At 47.7% G+C, this 24,797-nt stretch overlaps 3 protein-coding genes across 6 annotated transcripts; all 3 read left to right on the top strand.

The window, feature by feature from the left end:
- The first annotated feature begins 197 nt into the window (after positions 1–197).
- Positions 198–6,211, top strand: LOC6555347 (neutral ceramidase). 4 transcript variants are annotated; one of them, XM_026983844.1, is made up of 6 exons: positions 198–254; positions 3,375–3,535; positions 3,597–3,920; positions 3,977–4,843; positions 5,172–5,782; positions 5,851–6,211. In XM_026983844.1, exons 2-6 carry the CDS (start codon positions 3,407–3,409, stop codon positions 6,032–6,034), a joined length of 2,115 nt encoding a protein of 704 aa, XP_026839645.1. In that variant the 5' UTR covers positions 198–254; positions 3,375–3,406; the 3' UTR covers positions 6,035–6,211. The 4 variants fall into 4 exon arrangements, with proteins under 4 accessions (XP_026839645.1, XP_026839643.1, XP_001981197.1 ...); XM_026983842.1 differs by lacking the exon at positions 198–254 and adding an exon at positions 1,148–1,518; XM_001981161.3 differs by lacking the exon at positions 198–254 and adding an exon at positions 1,149–1,634.
- A 314-nt stretch (positions 6,212–6,525) lies between these two features.
- Positions 6,526–23,298, top strand: LOC6555346 (prolyl 4-hydroxylase subunit alpha-1). The gene is made up of 9 exons (XM_001981160.3): positions 6,526–6,881; positions 14,331–14,523; positions 19,444–19,752; positions 19,839–20,026; positions 21,504–21,673; positions 21,734–22,216; positions 22,288–22,353; positions 22,700–22,865; positions 22,934–23,298. Exons 2-9 carry the CDS (start codon positions 14,339–14,341, stop codon positions 23,017–23,019), a joined length of 1,653 nt encoding a protein of 550 aa, XP_001981196.1. The 5' UTR covers positions 6,526–6,881; positions 14,331–14,338; the 3' UTR covers positions 23,020–23,298.
- On the top strand, positions 16,664–18,969 carry LOC26526091 (putative mediator of RNA polymerase II transcription subunit 26). The gene is made up of 2 exons (XM_015153878.2): positions 16,664–18,311; positions 18,379–18,969. Exons 1-2 carry the CDS (start codon positions 16,920–16,922, stop codon positions 18,712–18,714), a joined length of 1,728 nt encoding a protein of 575 aa, XP_015009364.1. The 5' UTR covers positions 16,664–16,919; the 3' UTR covers positions 18,715–18,969.
- Positions 23,299–24,797: the final 1,499 nt, after the last annotated feature.

The raw sequence follows: 24,797 nt of genomic DNA, 5'->3' as shown, positions 1-24,797 counted from the left end.
ACGTTGCAAATTTGGGTTCTAGAAAGCGAACCGTATATTCTCCTTCTAATTGCACGTACTTAATCCGTATCGCTGAAAATAAAACACTGCTAATCTGGGCAATATACTCAAAGTCAAGCGATAGTTTAACCTTATCAATCGGTCATTTTAAAGACCCCTCAGTTGGATCGATCGTAAAAAATCTATGAGCTGCCCATTCAGTAGTAGCGCGTGGTTCGAACCCGAAAGAAGTCCGCAGAAAACTTGTTTCTGGGGTGAGTTCACTTTCAAAGTAAACCATATACATATAGCGAGTTCCAACCCATTGTACGTTCAAATATCGGCGACTTGGAGTGCGAAACTCTCTTGTTTGCTGGAGTCAAAGTGCGCACTTGTTTACCTACTGCTATTAGCAATCTCGCACTGCCGATCTGCGAAACTAACGATATGATAAGCTATCTGCGGATTATTTAAAGCATGCCCAACGGGCAGAACCAAGAGTACATGTAGAGAAATGGGGGATCTTTCAATTAGATGCATATCAAGAGTGTTCTATTGTGATTGAATATCCGCACAGAGCTATCATAAGATACTAAGATGCTGAGATACTAAGATACTAGGATGCCAGGTTACTAAGATACTAAGATGCTAAGATACTAAGATACTAAGTTGCTAGGATGCTAGGATGCTACGATGCTAAGATGCTAAGATGCTAAGATCCTAAGATGCTGGGATGCCAAGATACTAAAAAACTTAGATGCTTAGATACTAAGATAGTAGGATGCTAGGAAACTAAAATTCTGAGATACTAAGATACAAAGTTGCTAAGTTGCTAAGATATCAAGATGATAGGATGCTAAGATGGTAAGATACTAAGATGCTAAGATGCTAAGATGCGAAGATGCTAGAATACTTAGGTGCTCAGATAGTAAGATACAAATTAGCAGAATTAGTATAGCTTGCGTTGCTCACATGCGTTTCATATCTGCACCCATTTCTTAACATTGTGATTGATGGCGTTCGCAGTTCCCATCAAACATGTATTTGTTTGAGCGAATGGTTGACCGCTTGAGCGACTGACTGACTGAGGGATTGATGGCCACTGAGAGAAGCCGAAAACCCATTCACAGATTGAATCGCCGAGAGCCGAAGTGGCCGATTGAGGTTCGGATTGAAATCGAGCGCGGCTTGGCTTCCAGCCGAAATGGTGGACTCGATGCGATCAGTCGAGTGCCAGCTTGGGCGCAAAACGGGCGACGAGCCAATCCCACGGATCGGTTTTCACTGCGAGATAGTTTCGTTTTGGAGGGGAGGGCTTCGAGAGGCAAAAAAGAAAAAAATCAAAAAACAAACTGTCGCGTTCGTGGAAAGATAAATAAATCGAAAGAGTGGGGCCCAGCGTGTTTTGAAATCGCTTTTGGCATCGACAAGCGCCAAACTGCAACTGCAAATGCGGCACATTATCCATTAATTGGGCAGATAACGAGCGTGTGATAAGCGCAGAGCAGACATATGCAACTACAGCCGCTTTTGAACAGTGTATGTGAGTGCTGGAGGCAGTAAGCCAGGGTCAGGCTCGAATGAAAAAGGAGTTCACATTGCATAACCCCCAAACCTCAGACCTCAAAAACAAGTCCAAGCTTCCCGAAATCAGTGCAAGTAACCTCAGATATGTGTATGTGTATAGTACATAGCCTGCTCATCTTATAAAAGGCTCATCAAACGAAATCTTCTGTAATTTGCTCAATTGGCGCGTTTGTCCGGCGATCAGCGTTTGGCGGCCCGTATCCAAGAGATACTTTTCCACCCCACCTCCACCTTCGCATCTTTATCTTTCGATTACTCGCTCGCTTGGCGAGCGTTACATTTTGGAGCCTCCAGGCGATTGCCAAAGTATCTGGAATCCGAAATCGAAATCCGCACACCAGCTACGTATCCACGTGTGCCGGGCCATTTGTATCTGTATCTTCGTGTCTAGTGTTTGGTATCTTGTGCGATGGCCCTGCAGCCGATAGTCACTGCGGCTCTTTATGGCCGAGCATATTTATTTAATTTTCGTTTTCAATGTCAGCCCCGCGCTGTGTAAATTATGCAAGCTGTCCGCCGGATAATGGGAATCGGATCGACTGCTGGTCAGCTGGATGAGCCACTGGCACTGCTTTACATGCGCGGCAACCACCCACTCGATTTCCTACTTAACGCCTTTTGCGGCAATCCGCACGCAGAACGGAGCGTTCTAGGTGGCACCCAGTGCGCATACAAAAGAAGTCGATTCATCACTGAGTTCGAAACAAAAGCGGGCGGAAAAAGGGGGCAAAGTGGGGAACGGGCAGCGAGGCGTGGTGCTTATGCGGGAGTGGAAAACCCGACCGCTTTGGGTCTTAGGATCAGCTGGGAAGTATCTCAGAACGAGAAAGATACAGGCAGTGATGCGCAGAGAACAAATATGACGTGCCTAAAAAATAATTCAAAAAATACATATAAGTGAGATATACTGTGAAGATTTCCAGTAGCAGCCACCCTTGGATTTTCAAATTATTAGCATAGCTGCGAAATCAGAGCTAGCGTTCCTATCGCATTGACCGCAGCTGTGCGTTGGCCACTGAGCCGCTGAAGAAGCCGCCCGCTTTCGCAACTGATACTGATAAAAACCGGTTCCTAAGACGCTCCTCAGCTGCTGATAAGAGATGTCCCGCCTGTTTTGTGCATTGTTATTATCGTTTTTATTATCGCTATGGTTATTGTTATTGCCAGTGGGTCGGCTGGAGGTCACGCCCGCCTCAATCGCAACCCCATTCGCAGGGCGATGGACGGATGAGGGCCAAGTGGATCGGATTGGATCCAACTGTCCAACTGTCAATCGATGGCTGCTTTCATCACCTCCACGTTGTGTTGCAGATACTTGCAACACACGGCTGAGTTGCAAAACACGAACGGGTAGCTTCGTTTCTGCGCATTTCAGTTGGCCGAGAGCAGATCGCAGATACTTTTGAACTGCAGGGTGCGCAGATACTTGGCTTTATTAAATGCTACAGATTATGTGTGCATGCTTAACGATTAGTTTAACTATTAGTTTGCTGCTCCACTGACTCATTAATTTGATTATTGGGCTGTTAATAATTAGGCAAACGAGCTGAGAGGCATACTTTTTGACTAGGAATTGGGCTTAATTGCCCGAATGTTATATTTTTTGATTGTATCGTGGTAGCTAGATGCTAATTGCTACTGGACATGATCGCCTAAAATATCTGACTATTTGAACATGGCAGTTAGATAATTGCGCTGCGAAAATTAAACCAAACAAGAATCAACGTTTTTAATTTGAAGGGCTTGTAGCTACAAGATACTTATCAGTGGATGAACATTCCAAGCTAATGGCTCCGTCATATTTGCAGATTTACACGTAAGTCAAGTGCCCAAGTCAACGATGGCCAACAGCAAGACGGCCTTCCTGGCCTTCCTGGCCGTGAGTTTCCTGTGCGGACTGGCCAGTGCCACCTACAAAGTGGGCGTGGGCCGCGCGGATATCACAGGACCTCCGGTGGAGATCAATTTCGTAAGCATGGGGAAGGGCTCTGCTGCAGCAGGTGGTCTAAGTCTAGAGTCTCCCCTGACAGATGGGCTATGCCAACATCAAGCAAGTGGGCCGTGGCATCCACACCCGCGTCTTTGCCCGCGCCTTTGTGGTGGAGGACGAGAAGGGCAACCGCGTGGCCTTCGTGAGTGCGGATGCCGGCATGATGGGCTACGGACTGAAGAGGGAGGTGATAAAGCGGCTGCAGGCGCGTTATGGCAACCTGTACCACAACGATAATGTGGCCATCAGTGGCACCCACACCCACGGTGCCCCCGGGGGATTCCTGATGCATCTGCTCTACGACATCTCCATTCTGGGCTTCGTGCCCCAGACCTTCGAGGTGATGGCTCAGGGACTGTATTTGGTGGGTTTCAGCTTCTATCGCCACCTGTGGAGGAAGTAATGAGATCTGTATTGCAGTGCATCAAAAGGGCGACGGACAACCTGGTGGATGGTCGCATCCTGCTGTCCAAGACCACGGTGCTGAATGTCAACATCAATCGCTCGCCCTCCTCCTACTTGAGGAATCCCGCCGAGGAGCGCGCCCAATACGAGCACGATACGGATAAGACGCTGACCCAGCTGCGATTCGTGGACCTGGAGAACAATCTGCTGGGCGCCTTCAACTGGTATGCGGTGCACGCCACCTCCATGAACAATACCAACAAGCTGGTGACCAGCGACAACGTGGGCTATGCCGCCCTGCTCCTGGAGAAGGAGTACAACCCGAACAAGATGCCTGGCAAGGGCAAGTTCGTGGGCGCCTTCTGCTCGTCCAACCTCGGCGATGTGTCGCCCAACATAATGGGTCCCAAGTGCTCCATATCCGGCAACGACTGCGATCTGCTCACCTCCCGTTGTCCCGCCGGCGAGGGCGACTGCTTTGCCTCCGGACCCGGCAAGGATATGTTCGAGAGCACCCAGATCCTGGGCCAGCGCCTGGCGGATGCCGCTCTGGGCCTGCTCAACGAACAGAGCCAGGAGTCCACGGCCCGCGAGGTCACCGGGGATGTGCGGTTCATCCACCAGTTTGTGGACATGCCCAACTACAATGGCAGCACATACAACCCGCTGACCAGGAAGATCGACAAGGTCAGGGGCTGTCAGCCGGCCATGGGCTACAGCTTCGCTGCTGGCACCACCGACGGACCCGGAGCCTTCAGCTTCGAGCAGGGCACCACCACGGACAACCCCATGTGGAACTTTGTGCGCGACTTCATCGCCGCTCCCACGCCGGAGGACATCAAGTGCCACGAGCCCAAGCCCATTCTCCTGGCCACCGGCAGGGTGAGTGCCCTTGTTCCCTTGTTCCCTTATTCCCTTATTCCATGATTATTAATTGAGGAGAAAGTGTGCTTAAAATAGCAACCATTTCTGGAGCTGCCCAAAGGTATGCAGTGAAAATTCTTCTCTGCTCGAAACCTTGTGGAAAAGTAAACATTTCAAAAAGTTCTTAGTAGACCCCATACATTACATTTAAATGGGTAATTAAGCAGATTAGTTGTCAAGTCATAGAAGTGAAGGCGAGGTAGTTTCAGGCCAGGTTATAGGTCCTATTTAATGCCCTGCCTAAGTGCACCTAAAGCATATCCATTACCTCCTCTCACATCCATAGGCCACCTTTCCGTATGAGTGGCAGCCAAAGATCGTCTCGGACCAGCTGCTGAAGATCGGCGACGTGATCATAGCCGCCGTGCCCTGCGAGTTCACCACGATGGCGGGACGGCGTCTGCGAAACCAGATCCGAGCAGCTGCCTCCGCCGTGGGAGGCCTCGACACCGAGGTGATCATCGCCGGCCTGACCAACATATACACCAGCTACACGGTGACCCCGGAGGAGTACCAGGCGCAGCGTTACGAGGCGGCCTCCACGATCTTCGGTCCGCACACCCACTCCATCTACATGGACGTGTTCGAGCGCCTGACCAAGGCCTTGATGCGGAACGAGACCGTGGATGCGGGGCCAAGTCCGCCGTACATGAACGATGTGATGCTGTCGCTGAACACCGGCGTTCTCTTCGACGGACATCCCATAAACACCGACTTTGGCTACGTGAAGGCGCAGCCCAACAAGGAGTACGGCATCAACGAGACGGTGAAGGTCACCTACATATCCGGCAATCCGCGCAACAACCTCTTCACCGAGAAAACCTACTTCACCATCGAGCGGAAGATCAACGAGGATCGCTGGAAGGTGGCCTACACGGATGCCAGTTGGGAGACCAAGTAGGAAGCGCCAGCTGAAGATCATCCTAATGCTGAAGAAGTGCCTAATTAAATTGGAATTCTTTCAGAATGGTCTGGCACCGCACCAATACGATCCTGGGCTTCAGCGAGCTGGACATCTACTGGGACATCAGTCCGCAGACTCTGCCCGGGGAATACCGCATCCGGCACTCCGGGGAGTACAAGTACATCCTGGGCGGAAAGTATCCCTACGAGGGACTCACGCACTCCTTTGCCGTTAAGGAGGACTAGGATTCGACGGCCACGTGGAGTGATTCTATAAATATTCCTGGCCGGACTGCTGTCGGGCCCATCAGCAAGAAAACCTACTCCGAATCCATGTATTTATTTACCATTTGTAAGTGACGAAGGAAAAGCTTTATTTTTGCGAACGCGAATAAAAAGGATGCCAAATTATGTTGAAACTAAGCAAAGTGCTTCTAATTTTGTCTGTCTTCTGACATTACACATTCATCTCTTTAAAAATATCGATTCAAATTGCGCGCCACCACACACGATCCGCAAACAGCTGTTCGAATGAAATCCACAATGCGTACTTCGAGACTTTTTCAAGAGAGAAGAACTGAAATACGTTCTCTTTCTGTGTTAAGCCCAAAGAGAAAATTTGAAGCACTTTTCTCTATCGAATTGGTGGGAACTGAATTTCGAAATTCGAAGTGTGTGCTCTTCTCTTAAGTTCGAAACAGAAACCAGAAATACTCTCTCTCTGGAAGTCGGTATTTATCTGTATTCGAGGCGGCAACAAAACAAAATCAGTTCCACTCGGTATTTCTCAGCGCGCGGACGCGAATTAAGAAGAAGCCCAACTAAAACTAAAATATTAGCAGAAAAAACTGTGAACAGGGTATTTGCTTCTCGAGACCAGAGAAAACTGTCCTTGCAGTCGATTCTAAACGAAAGTGTCGAACACAAGCGTGAATTGTGTGCTTCCAGTGCAAGTGCGTAATATGTATCTATAAGATACACAGTGCGGGTGGGCAATGCAATCGAGGTGTACCCGAGCAATTGTAAACAAAGAAGGCGGCCAGTTTCATTGACATCCATCGAGAAGCAGCAACAAGTTCAGACGTAGACCAGGGTAAGTCAAAGAAATCCCTCAGATACATTTTCTAGAACTACTGACGTGTTCCTCCTGCCGGCATCGCCATCCGTTGTGCACTGATAACAATAATCGGGAATCGGGAATGTGGGCCAGCTAAATTGAATATTCGATTTTGATTAGAGTGAAATGCTCTGCCGCGCGGTGACAAAAACTAAACTGATACATACTATATGCACTTGTTGTCACCACATGGCGATTCAATTGACCGCTTCTTGCCCCCGCATATTCCCCATTTCCTACTGCTGATGCTCCTCCGCTCTGCCCTCTTCCGTCTCCGCTGGCGATAAGCCTCTAAATATCTGGACTCGAAAAAGTGTGTGCGGCATGGGGCACATATGTACATATATACTTTTTACGTTCGTCTGGGTGTGTTTATATAATGGGGACTGGGGGCGAGAAGGAGGAAGTGCCGCGGTCACGTAGTCCGTTGTCGGCATTTGTTTTGGTCCAGTTTCCCGTGCACTTCATCTTCGGTCCCATCTCGGCTGTCTAGCTCTCTGTTTTGGTGCTGCCTTTCCTGGAATTCCACCCCTGAGTGTCCTGGAACTAGTTCCCAGGATGCGTTGCCAACTGGGCGGAAAAGGATGGCTTAGTTCCGGAACGGAAACGGGATGGTACATATCTATACATTTGAACCAATGGTTTTCTTCTTTTTACTGTACATTGCCTAAAGGGTTAAATGGAGTACTGAATCAGGGAATGCCAAAACAAGTAGTTTCTTAAACTGCTTTCAAACCGGTTTGTGGAAAGGATACTATTTCTTTAAAAGGCTATTCCATTTTGTATTATTTTACAACATTTAATTAGATCCCTAGCCGTGTTTAACGCATCAGGGCACTGAAAGTAGCTTGTAAAGTCCAGGAACTAAAAACCAGTTGAATTTACTCCCTTTAGCCGGGACACAAACCCCGCGTAGCCGCTCTTATTAGCTGATATTGCTTATCTAATTGGAAACACATCACCAATTAGAGTCTGGTTTGGATGATTAATGGATGTGCGTATTTTTGAAAACACACTCGTATTCAATAGCTTCAATTAACTTACGAGCAAGGTGTGTTAATTTATGAAATTTATGAAACAATTTAGCCGCAATCTGGTTCGTTGCCCCCCGCCCGCCTTTTTGGCCTTTCGCCTTCTGCGTCCATTTGATCAGTATTTGCTTGCTAATTAGTTCGGCAATGACGACCGGTTGGCTATAATAGCGGTGGATGCCAAAAAACGAAAGTGGCTGCCAAACGGATCAAGTGCCATTCCAATTCCAGGTGCGGAATGCAATGAAAGTGAGGACAATGCTGACAAGGAGCTGCTTTTGGCCCACTTCCTTGCCTGGTCTTCGTTGCCCCTCCTCCTATTTTTGTGCTGCCTTTTCCCAGCTCATCTTTCGCTTTTATAATGCTCAGCATAGTCTTTGAACCGGTTTGGCATTGCGATTTCCATCGGGGGACACCTTTTATGCTTACATTTCAAGGTGAATTGTAAATTTATGTGTGCACACGCTCCATGACGGCAGCTGACTGGTATTAAACACTTTGCCATGGGTTAATCACGGGGCCAGTCGGGTGTTAAGGGGGCTGGGGATGGGCTGTGAACATTTGTCATTCATTACCAATTAGCAAACTCGCTGAATGCACTTGAATCACTCCCGCCGAGTCCTTCCTGCCTACTGAATACTTCATGCGGATGCCTTTTTCCCAACACAGCGAGAAATGAATCACTATGCTTTGTTTTAAATCCACAGTGATAATCAATAATCTAAATCGAATATAATTCGAATATTTCCAAATACGTAATCAAAAGGGATTTCTGATAATCAGCAAACTGTGCAAACCAATGGGGATGCAAGCATACTTTAATTTCCATAATTCAACATCATTTTTTCCAGTGCTGGGCACTTTCCTTGGGGACGGCGGGGTTAAGCAAAGTTGTGAGAATCAAATTAACGCTTATAGAATTGAAAAGCTCACGCCCTGCGAGTGCAACTTTTGCTGGCAGACAAATCACATTATCGCCGACTTGGGATCCTCGTTCTTGGAGCAAGTGCACCATGTGGCCTGGAACTGGAAACTGAAACTGCCACACGCGCTCGGCCTGGCCAACTCAATTACACTTAACCAAATTGTTTGCATAATTTGCACAAACTAGGCAGCCCGGGACCATGATTTTCCCACATAGAACTCTGCTTTTGTCAGTCTTTTTTCCATTACCCAGTGTTCCATCAACAAAGTGGAGAGACCTCATTCGGTGGTTAGGGCCATGTTTGTGCCCATGATGACGATACTTAAGGCTATAATGACGATGAAGTGGTTATGGCGGACGCGTCTAACGAGTCCATTAAGTCGCTGAATTAAAGAAAAACGGAGTCAAATTACAGTGCCAACGAGTAAATCGACGGCTCGATTCGATGCGATTTTAATTATGCATTCGATTGACGAGCACAGCCGCTCAAATTGGCCAAATTGAATGGTAGGGGCAGGGAGGTTGCTGGCTAGGAAGCCGTACCCTCGGCGAATTCCATTACGAATGGGCAAATGCCACAGCAGACATGGGAAGTAAAAAGAGCTGGAGCTGCGCGGATCTGGGGGCCTGACATTTAGCAGATGGAAGACTTCGGTGGCAGCAGCTTGGCGACTTCGTGCCACATTAACGGCAACTGGCCCAAAGAGACAATGTGGCCAATGGAGCTGCACAGTTTTCCCGAGTTTGCTGGCAGCTCACAAATGCCAGGGCCCAAAAGAGCAGATGCACAGCGAAAATGTACGGAAATATCACACTTTAATTTAAATAACCCAGCTCTCAGGACTGCTAATTATTTTGCTATATCTCTTCATTATTAGCAAGTTCTACAAATCACACAATTAATTCGCTTTTAATTAACTCCTAATAATATAGACACAATTAATTTATAAACAATGAAGCTCCGCCCAAAAGCGTTTCGAGTTTTATTCTGGCTATATTTAATCGAGAAAACTAGTTTCGAAAACACATTCAGTAGATGGAAATACAATGGCAGTTTCTGATAAATGATAAATGTTACGATTAGGTATTCTCAGATTAGACAAATTTATACTTCTAGTTTCGTGCAGTTTTCAGAATCCGTAAATTATTGACCCCCAAACAAGAGAAGTTATCCAATGAAACATATCACGTTCATAATATTTGGACACAAAAACATGAATATTTATGGACCTTAAAACGCTTCCACTAAGGCTAAGTCAAACGTGAGCACGGAAATGTCATATTTAAATTAAAGATTAAATAAAGATGTTCTGCAATTACGCATGCTCAGTTGCCACTGGTTTCTCCCAGTGTGGCGTCAACTCCAAATTGGCTGCGAATGCCCAGTTATGAGTTCGCTTTCGGTGGCTCATAAATGTCAGTGGTGCTACTGGGCTGCCGGTGGCTGAGTTATGGCTCCGGATTCGTCCATCTCGGAGTCGCATCAGCGGCTTCGTCGACTTCAGCGCTCATAAAGTTGATGGACGACATTGGGGGCCACGATAGCAAGCCCACCATACACCTGCCAGTCGACCTTGGTACCTCCACAGCATTTACACCTGAATAATGATGTCGTGCCTGCTGAAATGGTCCCGCTGCATTTTATAGAATTGGTGCCGTTTGCTGACAGTTTCATTGGAGCGAAAGTGTCGCAGTTGGGCGGCCAAAAGGAGGCGGGCTCCCGGGAAACAGGTGCATATGCCGCACTCGATAAGCGGGTTCCTATTGTGTGGGACAGGTGGCGCAGTGGTGCAGTGGGCACACATAAAGTGCAACAACGTGATGTGCCAAAACAGTATGATTCGGGTGGGAATAGCTATGCGGTTCGTATGATATGCTCCCTATAGGTACTGGTTATAAGTTATGAGGCACTGGGTTGGTGCAGCCAGAGGCTTCACTGTGGGGAGCCAGTACAATATGGCCAACCAGGTCGGCGTTCGAAACTTTTACCTCTGTTAACAAGGACTCTTTTGCCAGGTGGTAGCATTTGCTGACTGGCCAGATGCAATGTGCTAGTGCTAGTGCACAAGAGTATCTGCGTATCTGTATCCGTGTGGCAGTCAGGCATCTCCATCTCCATTTTCATTTCGTTTTCATTTTCATTCCCATTTCCATTCCCGTTTCGTCACTTTTCGCAGTCAGTCAGTGGGTCGAATGAGGAGCTTAGTCAGCGTTTTGCACACAAAGTATTTCATAACTTAATTGCAGCCGGGCGCAAGATAACAAATTTTGTCGAACAAAAGGCGGCAGCACGTACATTTTCATTTCGCCGAGCGCCTTTCCTCGAAAAAGTGCTGGAAAATCGGGGAAAGAAGAGGAGCCAACGAAAATTGTTGCCGGATTGCATAAAGCACAGAATACACGCAAGCCAAAAGATTGACGAGCCAGCATTTCAGTTGGGCCTTATGCTCAGATGGGCGGGCTGTGAAATAGAGGCGTGGCCGGTGAGGAAAATGCAATTGCAATCCGATGACGAAAGTCCATTTCGTTGCACCACAATTCGCACCGCAAGAAGTGCAAAAGCGATTATGATGACGACGATGATGATGATGATGATGAGGCGTGAATTGAAATTGATTGGGAGATTAGTTTGCCCAACTAACCAAGAGATGTGATGAAAATGCAGGAAAATCGCCGCCTTGGCTGCTCCTGAAATCGAATTTTCCGCAGCCATGCATTAATTTCCGTAACCATATCAACTTTCTGCTCTCTTCCACTCGACTGAAGTTTGTAATTTGCTGCCAATTAGTTGGACGTGAAATCCAATTTCAGCTTTGTCCCGGGCATAAATCTTCTGCTGAATTTCTGGCCAGTTCGCAGTTTCTGGCGACCGCAGTCTATGGTAATTGGAGCTGCCTGACATTTGCAGTCATTTATTGCTGCTCCCTCTTAATATTAATAATTCTGCATTTTGCATATTTTCAATATGCGCTTCATTTGCATGCCGCTCCATCAGTTTGATCAGCCAGAAATGTGAGCGATTCCGCGTTAAACATCCAGACAACTTGGCAGGTACTTCTGCCTAATTATTTTTAACGCTTTTACTCAAAAACAAAGGTCATGTGCTAACTGTACATGCACAAGCTGGATCGCAACTCGTAAATTGTGTATCTTAATGAATTGAGGTTTAAAATTTCATTCAATTTCATATGCATTACCATAAAGATGTTATATTTAATACTTAATCCGAATTATCGCTGATTCGCTGACATTTATAGTTGAGCCGACAACCGTTTTAATCCTGATTATCTAAATGTTTTGTTAGACTTAAGCTTTGACTTTAGTTTTATTCGATAGCCTTTTAAGAAAGATATTTTGGTATATCTTTATATCTTTTATATCTTTGGGCAGAGGCATAAATGGCTTAGGAATGCTCCGCATGAAATGCAGTAAGAATCTCGCCCAAGAACTCCTCCTCACAATCATGAAACGCACCTTAGTTCTGCGTACTTTCGTGTGGGTGTTGCTTTTTCCTGCTGTTTCATTTCATTGGTCTGAAATTGTGCAACTCATGGCAACACACATGCTCCTCTGTTGCATTGGAATTCCGCAAATTAAGGCGAGTCATTTGGTCCACACTCTATAAAGAAAGCATAAAGCCGGCGGCCGGAGTTCGGTGAACTTGTCGAAAGCAGAAATTCCTCATTTCCCCCACGAACTGCAGATATTCTCTGCGTGAAATGATATTTGCATTTCAATAAGTTTGATTGTGTAACGCGGTTTGGCTTGGGATTGGGATTGGGACTGGGACTGGGACTGGGACTGGGAGAACCGTTAAAGGTCTGGTCATCAGCAGCATCGCTCACAATGGGCGATTTCTGTTCGGCTGGGTTCGGGTCTCGGCTGCAGCGACGCGTATCTTTCAGATACATTTGCATAACTAACGGAGTTCCCTGAACCCCAATTAATTTCCCGTGCGATGCAGGGCCAACTTAGCCAGAAAACCTCTATCGACATCGTGATCTATCTGGCTCTGAAACTGGAAAGTTAAATGGAATTGAACGGCGTGTCGTAAAACTTAATAGCTGTTGCCCTCGTTCTGATCGGAGTGTCGAAACTCTCCGACTAGAAATGGAAATCCGAATAGGTTTAGAATTTGGTAAAGGGGACGAACCGGTCTGGGCGAGATTATTTAATATTTTGCTGACAGCCGGGTTCGCTTTTAACACATGTTAGCTGACATAAATCGACTCGCCTTGGCACATCCATAATTCTGGACCAAAGTGGCCAGAACGAAGTGTTGGCCAAAATGCCGCGTATTAATAGAAGATCTTATCTCCTGCTGGCTGATTAATGTGAGCAATTACCTGCTCAAGTGCGAGGCTGTCTCGCTGTCTTGCCCTGGCAGAATTAATTACTGCTGATTAATTATTCAACGCCCAGCGCCTTGAAGGGCGTGCATCGGCCTTAATTCGTCCTTGTGGCTTTTCGAAGGACTTTTGGCCTCAAAATCCCTCAAATACCCCGAATCCAGCGAAGCCAACGAACCACCGCAGACAAACATCTTCTGTATGCAGATTGAGCGCCGCATTTATCTTAAAGATGCGAATTAACAGCGCGCAGCTAATTAATATCAATTAAAATTTATTGGCACGTTAACTAAGCCGCAACCTATGTAGTCCCGCCTCAAAACGGAACTGGAAACGAACTTGAACTCGCTGTTCCTGTCAACCGAGACTGATGGGGGTACGTATAGTGGCCTAAACAATATATAATATACGAAACTTGATACATCACAAGATACAAAGGCCACAGGGGATTGCCATGTGAGTTAGTGATTAAACGGGTTGCTCGTCTATGGAATTAAATGCTACGCGTAAAACCTTCAAAGCAGCCAAACGAATATAAAAACGGGCCAATTATAAAGAAGAATTTTAAGTTATCCCTTTGCTGAATTCAACTGGCAACCAGCAAAGTCAAAGTGATGCAGAGATATGTAAAACTGAACATTTTACTCGCTCCACTTTTGACTGCGACAAATTGCACATTTTCCAATAGATATTCGCCGAGGCAACCAGGGAAGTACATATAAATTGCAAATTGCTTCTGGCAAGGGAAGTACGGCCACTTAAAGAGCATTTCCCCATTCAGTGGATGTTTTATTGTCGTCAGTACAGTCAGCAAAGTAAACGCCATAAAACAAACCGCTCGACGGCAGGTCAAATTAAAAAACGCTCATTAAAATAAATTGCCAAAATAAAAGCTGCCCTCGCAAAAAGCAAATTCTGTGCCTCGGCTAGCTCGATATTCAGGCGATATTCCGCAATATTCGGCGATATTAATCAATATGAAAGTCGATTTCGGGTTCAGTGAGCTTGGAGCTTCCACTTTACACATGGCCGGAGATTTAAGGCCAAATCGGTGGCATTACCTACCGTATTGCTCGCTTACCAACGCCCTGGTAACAAACTGTTTTCCATCTTCTTGCAGACTTTAAAATGGCAGCGGACTGGCGATTGATGTTCCTACTCGGCGTCCTGCTCCTTGGGGGCGTGCCTGGCAACGGGGAGGTGTACACGGCCTTGGCCGAGATGGAGGAGCTGCTAGAGACTGAATCCGTGCTGATTACCAACTTGGAGGGCTACATACGCGTCCAGGAGGACAAGCTGAACTTCCTCAAAAAGTGAGTATCCCTTCCTGCATTCACTTGCGTAATTGGGCCTAAATAACGCACCAATTGCTGCTGCTTATCTGAGCCAACAACTGCCAGATATTTATGAAATCCCGCATTCTGGCCATAATTAAATGTGCAATAGCTTACCGCGTGTTGTAATTGACCCGCCGAGAGTGAATTTAGTTTTTATTTGCCCATAACCAACGAGCAAATACAATTTGTAATTAGTGGCTTTGTTTGCTACCATTTATTTACCTCTGGTGAATATGGCCTTCTGATTTGAAACTTATTGCTGCAATTTCCATATTTATTGTATATTTAATAACTTTGCGGCATGTTTTAGTATGTTTTTGTAGTCAAGAGTAGTAGCTCAGATAAATAGTGTTTTGTGAAATAGTGTTTTCTGCTTGCTGCTTCAGCAAATGGGAGGAGTAATTTCTCTGTTTTAATTAGAGATCTGAGTTATTCAGACGATTACACGAGCCCCAGGCCTTAAGAAGCAGCTCCAGTCAGACCCCGAGATACTTAGCATAAACACATTTCTTATGCAAATGGTGCCAAGATGTTGCTAGTTCGTAAATGGAGGTTCAGGTAGTCGCCTGCTTGGTGGTAATTACTTTTGCCACGTGCTGAGGCAGCTGTTGCACGCACCTATGCTGCCTTACTACAGCTGCATGTGTGTGTATTTGTATCTGTATCTGGGGAGGCGCCCCTCACACACATGACTGCAGATACATATCTTGCTTATGTACAAAGGGGCTCTAGTGGCGTACATATATGACAACTGCCAGCGGAAACAATATGGGGGAGAGGGCAGGGTGCAGGATGCGGTGAGACAACTCCCCTAATCAAATAATGCCAGTCGCACTCCGGACTCCGGATTCAGGATCTATCTTTGCGGCTGTTTCAGAGCTGTTTCAGTGCTGCTCAGTTCAGTTTACTTCGGTTTCTGTTTCTGCATTCGTGCCTTGGCTGTGGCACAACAAAGGACGAGACAGGATCCTCGCAAACAGCTGACAGCTGTGTGCCTGTCTGTTATCCTTGTGCGCTGTCATTGCCCCTGCCTTTGAGTATCTGCATCCGCGTATCCTTCGGATGCTGTGCCGCAGCCCCGCACTCTTGTCGCGTGCCGTCCGCCGTCCGCCGGCGTTTAAGTTGTCGCTTAAATTTTCCGACCAGCTTTTGGTGCCTCCAATTCCTGGCTAATCCGCTGACAAACGCCACCGACTGCGCTGATTTGCTCCTGGCCGAAAGGCAATTAAGTTGGCCACCACAAAAGCACAACACGCGTGCATCCAGCCTGCGGGCTCAAAGGCATATATGCATGCACGTGGGAGGCAGGATTCGGATGAAGTTGCCCCATGAACACCCAGTTTTCTCTGTAAGCAAATGTAACGGTCGCTTGGGCAACAAAAATCCGGGTAGGAGCTGCCTCTAGGGAAGGTTTTGGTCTGCACAAACATCAGAACAGCGAACAAGTATTACTTTTGATAAGTGGTGAGGTTGTGTCGACGAAAAGGTGCCCTTTAGATGAATCAAGTTTTTCCACAAATCCATGTGAAATTTTTTTAATTCTTAAAGCCGAACCGGGATGCATTTTGTTTTAACTTTATTTGCTACTTTATGAGTGGACGCATTTGCGTCAGAAATATGTGCATATTAAACTAAACTGTTTTGTGAAAGCAGGCATAAAAAGTTTGTTTAAAAACGGATGCCAGCCATATATAATAAAGGCTTGATATGTTTTCAACAAGCCATAAACTACTTAAAATATTTCGGCACAGAAACAAGCAGCGAGTGAACAAAAGAAACAAGAACAACTAGTTCTTATATAAGCGCAAAAGATACTTTCACGATAGTTAAATGATGTCAATATGCTATGGGTTATGCATAATCCAATGCGGATTTAAAACACATTCATCATACCCCGCAACTCCACCAAAGTAAGTGGTAGCAAAGTCGCGAGGGAGCGCATATGAGTGGGTAAATAGGAATTAAAAACGCTGATAAAACGCCGAATGCCGAATGGAACGCCGGCTGCTCCTGCAATCCGCCAGGGGTTTTGGGTTCTGTAGTCGCAGTTGGAACTGAAACGCGTTTCAACCCCCGTTCGCCGAGCAGGAGCAGATGTTTTGGCCTAATGGAACGCGCCAAACACAGTCGGTCATTGTACGGGCGTCTTATGTACAAGTAAATGCTGTTCTAAGGGGTGGGGTCGATCCACTCGACTGCGCGCCGGCGCAGGAAGTGGAGGAAGTTGAGGAGCTGCCGGCTGGAACGGCTCTCCAGATCAGTCGAGTCGCAGTTGCCGACGTGAGCGGATCGCGAACAGTGAGCCACGCGAAGCCCAAGAAAAGTGAGCAACACCCTTAGAGTTGTGGAATCGCCAACAGTACAGTGCCAACATGTCGCAGCACAACTATACGAACCCGGCCTTCTGCCAGAACAGCGAGTTCTATCCGGTGCCCAGCGGCAGCGCCTCCGCGCGCGTCGAGTCCATCTACAACAGAAGCCTCCAGATGAACTTTGGAGCCGCTCCTCCGCGCGCCACTCGCGATCCCCGCGAGGGTCCCCTGCGCATGCAGCGTAGCATGTCCACGCGCTCGGTGACGCGGAAACAGCACCAGCAGCAGCAGCAACATCTGCAGCAGCAGCACCAGCAACACCTGGCGCAGCAGCAGCAACACCAGCAACACCAGCCACATCAGCAGCACTCCTCTAGTGGCCGCTATGCCCTGGTGCCCCTGGAGGAGCTGAACAGCAGCAGGGCCAGCAGATACGCCATAGTGCCGGGACAGGCGGCCCAGCGTTTGGCCAGATCCCAGGACAATCTAGATCGCTATGGCTCCAGGCATGGAGTGCACGAAGAGGAGGAGCCGCACTCCTTCCACGAGGAACCCCGCCAGGAGACCCAGTTCGCCAGCTTGCCACCCGTGCTTAGTCTGCCGCCCAAGCCCAGGAGCATCAGCAACAACGCCAATCCCAATCCAAGCCAGATCAAGCACGCCTTCAGCAGCGACTTTGGCAGCAAGACCTTCTTGATAGTGGATAAGAACAGCAACCAGAGGTACCAGATGGTGCCCACCGCCGAGGACGAGGAGCTGGTGGACGAGAACCAGGAGATCATACAGATGCACAATGGGCGCGCCCATCGCTATGCAGTGGTGCCCACGGATGCGGACGACGATGAACTGGCGGAGGAGGAGCAGGAGCAGCAGGAAACCTGCCTCAGCAACATGGAACTGGGCAGGCAGTACGCTGCGAGGACCTCAACGCCGCAGCAAAAGAATGCAGCTGCCGCCACGCGGGCCTTGCATGAGCTCCTGACCACGCCCAGGAAGATGCAGCCGCCTCCGCGACTGGCGCACTCCACGCCCCGGAATGCCGCCCACTACGAGCAGCTGCAGCTGGAGAGGCGCCTGGAGATCTACAAGAGCCAGCAGATCTACCAAAGTCAGCAGGTGGGAGCAGCAGCTGGAGTCCCTCCCACATTGCCACTTCGCCACAACCGGCTCTCCCCCCAGAGACTCCACTACGAGACCGTGAAGCCGCTTCCCATGCAGATCGCCGATCGATCCATGGCCGTCATCAGTCCCAGGGTCCAGGAGCAGGGGCTGGGGCAGGGGCAGGAGCTGGACCGGGAGCAGGACATGAGCAGCATCCAGGGAAAGGGCAAGAAGAACAGCTCCTATCCGCAGAAGATGGCCAACGCCACCATTACCTTGGCCGTCGTCTCCCTGATGCTCGTCCTGGGCAGCACCATGAATGCGGGGCTCATCATCTACATGATTGCACACGTGAGTGGTCTAATGCATTTTAGGGATACATGACAACAATTGCGTAACCTGCCTTTTTCGCCTGCAGCTGGGAAAGTCCTTTTACCTGCAGTTCAGCCTGGTGGCCTCCTTCTCCGGCATGGGACTGGGCTTCCTGGGATTCAGGTCGCGCCACTGCGAGTGGCTGCCGAACAGGAGCTACAGCTCCGGATACATCCTGGTCACCGTGTTCTGCCTCCTCAAGTCCTGCGGCCTGCTGGTGATACTCGTGGTGGACCCCTTCCCCGGCTTTCCGGTCCACGACGTGACCACTGGCGTCATACTGGGCCTGTCCACCTTCACCATGTTCTTCATCGGACTGGGAGTGCTGGGCAGCTTGTGGTGCCACCGACCGCCGCCAGACAACCGCGTCAACGTGGTCTAGTGCCCTGGAAGCAGTTAATCCTAGACTCTAATTAGTTGTACACCCTCCACTTTGACTCCAAGAACTTGACACACCGAACGGCTAAAAGACCAAAAACAAGACCTAGATTTATAATCAGCGGAAGATCATCATCCCCCAACGACTGTACATAACAAGTGGGTTGTACCTATTGCTACTTTAGTTTGTTTAACTTATTGTTCACCTTAAGCTAAGTGCGCTACTGCGCGAGAATAAAATAAAGGCACGTAGATACCAGTACTGCATTTTTCAAATAAGAAAATGGCGAACAAGAAAGTTATAATATGCTGTCAAATATCTCCCTTCCGCTTTTTTGCTCTTTATTCAATGCTTTATAAAAAGTGTTACAGTGATCGGATTTAGTTCAAATATATATGGTGAATAAACACTTCTCATATAGGTCGGTTGATAAACTTTGAGTAAACAATTATTTCTCCGCTATCAGCAGCTTTTAACTATTGAAATACGGTGCATATCTAAACGCAATCTGCTTAAGCCGACTTTTTCTGCATTTACTTATTGACAAACCGGAAAGTTACCACATTTTCCGTAAGCCGCAGCTTATTTTGCCGCAGGACTTGCCACTTTTGCATTTTTTGCGGCCAAGTTGAAACTTCGGCGTTGCCTTCCGCCAGCTGAAATGCAATTTGCCCGCTCGCGAAAAGCACTTAGTGAACTGTCTGCTAAGTTTTCCCACTCTTTAAATTGCAGCAAAATGGACGAGTACCAGAGGGAGCACTCGGATGCCTCCAATGACATAACCGCCTACGTATCCAATCCAATCAATGCTTACCTGCTGACCAAGCGGCTGACCACCGATTGGCGCCAGGTGGAGAACCTGATGGAGCACGACGTGGGCACGGACTTCGTGCAGAACATCACCCAGTACCGCAGCCTCCTGAAGTTCCCCTCCGACGAGGATCTCAATGGCGCGGCGGTGGCCCTGCTCCGCCTGCAGGACACCTACCAGCTGGACACTTCCAGTGTGGCGCGTGGCAAGCTGAATGGCATTCAGTACAGGTACATGCATCGATTTTGTGTTTGGCAAAAAACAAACAGCCCGAAATGGAGCGGGATGCTCACTGACCAAATTTATTATCCCGCAGCACGGAGATGTCCTCGGATGACTGCTTCGAGTTGGGCAGACAGTCGTACGTGAACCACGACTACTACCACACGGTGCTCTGGATGAACGAGGCGATGGCCCGCATGCTGGAGGAGCCGTCCAACCACACCCAGAGCTTCACCAAGGCCGACATCCTCGAGTACCTGGCCTTCTCCACCTACAAGGAGGGTGAGTCCACGTCCACGTCCACGTCCAGTGCGACTCCAAGGCATCCGTCCGCAAAGTGCCCGGTTGCACTGGCAAAAACACACGTGAACTTAGACTATGAAACTTATTTGGCTGCTTGGCTGACTCCTTTGACAAAAAATACTCAAGCGTTGCATGAAATTCTTTATAATTTATAACTAAGTCGGTTCGGCCTTAATAAGTTATAAAAATCTCGCCATGGCCTCCCAACTGAAAGTGTCCTTCAAATTCGGTAATTAAATTCTCGGAGTGTGTTCGCCGCCCACCTCGTTGTTCTCCTGGCTCGTTTGCATGGCACTTTCGAGGTCCATTTGGTTGCAGGAAATTGCACTCAGTCCCGGCCACTTGCCTCCTGTTGTCCTGCCACTTTCCATACTTTGCATGCTTTCCATACTAGCCATGCTTGCCATACCTTCCACCTGGAGCCGCTCTCGGGGTGCTCCATTAAGTGCGAAAAGTTGCGGGAGGAGGGAGTAGCTATCACGTAGAGCAGGACAGGATCGGCACGTCCTCGGGCCAGGGAGTTGTGTGCTTTATTAACGTCTTATTACGCCGCTTAGTGTCCCCTATCCGTTCATCAACGGACTGGCACACGCATCCGTATCCTTGGTTAGTTCCGCACAGGCAGAAATTGGTAGCAGCCACGTAGCCAGTTTAGTTGGCTGGCTAATGCGGTGATTTTGGGCAGGCCTAGTGCCGACTTCTCCGCCCATCCCTGCATGCTTTTGGATACCCTAACTGACGGATTGCTATGCCAACAAAACGCTGTGAGCAATGTAATTTGACGTGCGAGTTTCGCTTCGACATGGAGCCCTTTTTTCCCATGCACCAGGATTTGTTCCTGGTGGGCGTGGCGGAAGTGCGGCCATATTGTGTTGGGTAACAACACGAAAACCAACACAAATGGGTGCGCCAAGAGGCAAGTGACAGGCTCTCTGCACCCAACCACTCGTGGCACACATGTGTCCTGAGATGCAAATTTAAATTCCTGTCGCCGACAGGACCTCAAAAGCTGAGGTCGCCAGGCAGGCGGAGGCTGAAGCCGGATTCTACGTCAACTGAGGGACAGAACTTATTAGTGGCGCAGACTCGGGCTAAATGAGGGCCAGAACCTGGACGCAAATGAATAAATAAGTGAGCAGCTTGCAAACTTTGGAAACAAGCCAATCGACTTTATGGTCAGCAAGTTCGGGGTCAGGTGGTAAAAGTTCAAAGAAACTGTGGCATACTTTGGGGCAGCGCCTCGCACTTAAGGCCCATTTAGACCAAGATGAATTAGTTGTGCGGCCGGTCAAGAGCAAACTCTTGACTTTAAATAAGAGGCTCACTAATGTGCTACTTGCCTATTCAAGTAGTTACGGTTCAGTCGCTTTGATGTTGTTTTGCTTGAATGTTGGGGTGGGGATGGCAGTAAAAGGCAGTTTTTCTGTAGTGTCCCATTTGCTTCCACTGCTTCCAGGCAACATCGAGAGTGCCCTGTCCATGACCAACGAGCTGCTCCAGCTGCTGCCACACCACGAGCGCGCCAATGGAAACAAGCGGTTCTACGAGAAGGAGATCGCCCAGCAGCTGCAGCTGAGCAAGATGAAGGGCGACGACGGCACCGATGAGATGCCCAAGTCCGACTTGGTAAGCTACACCCAAAGCCAAACTGCCAAGACTGCCACCACTTAGATAAGCCCATTGCAGCCCGTGGCCAAGAGCGATCCGGCCATCTTCGATATGACAGAGCGCCGGGCCTACGAGATGCTGTGCAGGGGCGAACTGAAGCCATCGCCATCGGATCTGCGATCCCTGCGCTGCCGCTATGTCACCAACGGCGTGCCCTTCCTGCGCCTGGGTCCCCTGAAGCTGGAGGAGGCCCACGCGGATCCGTACATTGTGATCTTCCACGATGCCATGTACGACGGCGAGATCGATCTGATCAAGCGGATGGCCCGCCCGCGGTTCCGCAGGGCCACGGTCCAGAACTCCGTTACCGGAGCCTTGGAGACGGCGAACTACAGGATCAGCAAGTCCGCCTGGCTGAAGACCCCCGAGCATCGGGTGATTGAGACGGTGGTGCAGCGCACGGCGGACATGACTGGCCTGGACATGGACTCCGCCGAGGAGCTGCAGGTGGTCAACTACGGCATTGGTGGCCATTACGAGCCGCACTTTGACTTTGCCAGGGTGGGTCTCCCTCATTATTTACATACCCTAACTGAGCTGCAAGGAAATTAATATGCTTTAATCCTCTGCAGAAGGAGGAGCAGCGCGCCTTTGAGGGTCTCAATCTGGGCAACCGCATTGCCACCGTTTTATTCTATGTAAGTTGCTTTCACTCCATTTTAAGCATAATAATCCGCATTTATATGCACGCGCACGTCCCACACAAATAATAGCACTCGGTGAATTTTCACTTTATTCGCCCGAGGCAGCAGCATCATTCCAAAGCCGTGAATGCAAAGGAACGCACAGTGGCAGGGAAATATACAAAGTGCAAGGCATCCTTACAAATGAGGTTTTCTCCGCTCTAGGAGATACTTTTATTTTGCTCGGCAAACTATTGTTAGTTGATGCTTTGCTAACTAATTGGTTTTACAAAAATATGTGTAATATATTAATATGGCATGATATTCATTTCGTATCTTTCCCTGGCCTCCCCAATCTCAGATGAGTGATGTGGAGCAGGGAGGAGCCACCGTCTTCACCTCCCTGCACACCGCTCTGTTTCCCAAGAAGGGAACGGCTGCCTTCTGGATGAATCTCCATAGAGATGGACAGGGCGACGTGAGGACTCGCCATGCCGCCTGTCCCGTACTTACAGGCACCAAGTGGGGTGAGTCCGGCGCCATTTATCCATCACTGAAGATGGACTTTATCATATCCATATCCATATCCATGCAGTGTCGAACAAGTGGATCCACGAGAGGGGCCAGGAGTTCCGCAGACCCTGCTCCTTGGAGGAGGATCACGGCGAGTTCGCCATCTAATCCGGAGTCTAGTTCGCGAATGCAACGAATCCTTGTGCGGAATCTCATCCTTCGCCATCGGCCATCGACTATCTATTGTAAATAAAGCATCCGGGCCGCAGAAGGTCGCATCTGTTCTACTTATCGGTTCATCCTACATGGGAACCAACTTCTACCTAGCTGTATCCTAGACTCGTATGGACTTTATCTACTTTTGTACATTTGCCTAGTTTAAGTAGTACAAAAATTGCAATAAAATCGAATTGGAAAGCAAACGAGTGGTTTGCCTAACAAGATAAATATGTAGAGTTTCCAAAACCAAACTTTCTAAACGGATTAAATTGCTGTTTAAATCGTTATACTGTCAGTATCCAATCACCAATGGCAGGAATAGCGCCAAGCTCCAAATTGAAAGGACATCAACGGCAGAGGGACACTCTGATCCGGCTCTGATGTTCGATTAGTGGGTGGCAATTTATCAGCCGGAGGACTCATCCATCAAGTGCGGCAAGTGGAGCTCCGGCTGCATCAGTTGTTAGCCGATACAAGGGCTTTTTGTGCGGGTGAGTAAATACAAATCGGCTTATCCTTGCAGCATCTGCCGCATTGCGTTGCATACTTTGTGGTGCTTCGGCAACTAACGAATTTCGCCTGAAATGTGAAACGTCCAAGAGAGCCAAAAAATGGCCCGCAATATTGCATGTGGCACTGGCCAAAAACATATTTAATGCATTTAAGCTTAGATTAAAGAATAGTATGATCCAGTGAAACATGTTTTAAGCTGACATTAAACTTTGCATGGATGGTCCATTGCCTTGGATGAAAGCTGTTATCGGTTGAACATTACCAACTGCCAAAATTATTTGAAGGCGCAACTGGCTATCAGCACAAATTCAGTTTAATTTACAACAGCTCCAACCAGATTTTATGAGCACATTGGCATACAGCTTATGTTTCTTGCATAACATAACTTGATTAAAGATTAATTTGATCAATTTACACTTTGGCAATGACTCAAATGTTAATAGTAATCCCTAAGCGTATTTTATGTACCTAAGCATAACAAACCTGACAAGCCATATATTTACAACAGACACACCTCCACTGCCCTTATCATGACATAATATACAGTCCAACTTGGAATGGATTCGCGATTACCATTACTACTAAAGAGTTAAGGCTTTGTTGTTCCTTAGAGAATTTAGAATCAATAAATGACTAAGGAATAACAAATATACACAAATCTGTTAAAAAAAAGTGTTCTTTGCAAACATGATCTTCACCATGAACATGATCTTCCCTTCGTCCATAACTCAACTTATCCGAATCGGATTTTGAAGTGGCATACCTCTAAATGTTTCTGGAGCAATTCTCTAAAAAACTGCATTTAAATTTGGAAATTTATTTTTTTATAAATTTTTTGTAATTTTTCTGATGTTATGATGTTGTAGAAATTCAAGAATGACCCAAGACTAAAGTTCTAAAGTCCATAACTCAAACAATCTTAATCGGAATTTGAAGTGGCATACCTCTAAATGTTTCTGGAGCAATTCTCTAAGAAACTGCATTAAAATTTAAAATTTTATTTTTTTGGAAATTTTTTGTAATTTTTCTGATGTTATGATGTTGTAGAAATTCAAGAATGACCCAAGACTGAAGTTCTAAAGTCCATAACTCAAAATATCCTAATCGGATTTTGAAGTGGCATACCTCTAAATGTTTCTGGAGCAATTCTCTAAAAAACTGCATTTAAATTTGGAAATTTATTTTTTTATAAATTTTTTGTAATTTTTCTGATG

The sequence above is a fragment of the Drosophila erecta genome, unplaced genomic scaffold (assembly GCF_003286155.1).
Source record: "Drosophila erecta strain 14021-0224.00,06,07 unplaced genomic scaffold, DereRS2 tig00000000-arrow-pilon, whole genome shotgun sequence".
In the NCBI taxonomy this organism is placed as follows: Eukaryota; Metazoa; Arthropoda; class Insecta; order Diptera; family Drosophilidae; genus Drosophila; species Drosophila erecta.
Note: the sequence above shows the minus strand (reverse complement) of the source record. Positions and strands in the feature narration are given on the sequence as shown.

What these genes read in the sequence shown, in the direction of transcription:
- LOC6555347 (XM_026983838.1), top strand. An exon ending in TGGCTCAGGGACTGTATTTG is followed by an intron (nt 3,921 to 3,976) that starts GTGGGTTTCAGC and finishes TCTGTATTGCAG; the next exon opens with TGCATCAAAAGGGCGACGGA. An exon ending in TTCTCCTGGCCACCGGCAGG is followed by an intron (nt 4,844 to 5,171) that starts GTGAGTGCCCTT and finishes TCACATCCATAG; the next exon opens with GCCACCTTTCCGTATGAGTG.
- LOC6555346 (XM_001981160.3), top strand. Translation starts at nt 14,339, where the DNA reads ATGGCAGCGGACTGGCGATTGATGTTCCTACTCGGCGTCCTGCTCCTT. An exon ending in AGATGCCCAAGTCCGACTTG is followed by an intron (nt 21,674 to 21,733) that starts GTAAGCTACACC and finishes AGCCCATTGCAG; the next exon opens with CCCGTGGCCAAGAGCGATCC. An exon ending in ACTTACAGGCACCAAGTGGG is followed by an intron (nt 22,866 to 22,933) that starts GTGAGTCCGGCG and finishes ATATCCATGCAG; the next exon opens with TGTCGAACAAGTGGATCCAC.
- LOC26526091 (XM_015153878.2), top strand. Translation starts at nt 16,920, where the DNA reads ATGTCGCAGCACAACTATACGAACCCGGCCTTCTGCCAGAACAGCGAG. An exon ending in TCATCTACATGATTGCACAC is followed by an intron (nt 18,312 to 18,378) that starts GTGAGTGGTCTA and finishes TTTCGCCTGCAG; the next exon opens with CTGGGAAAGTCCTTTTACCT.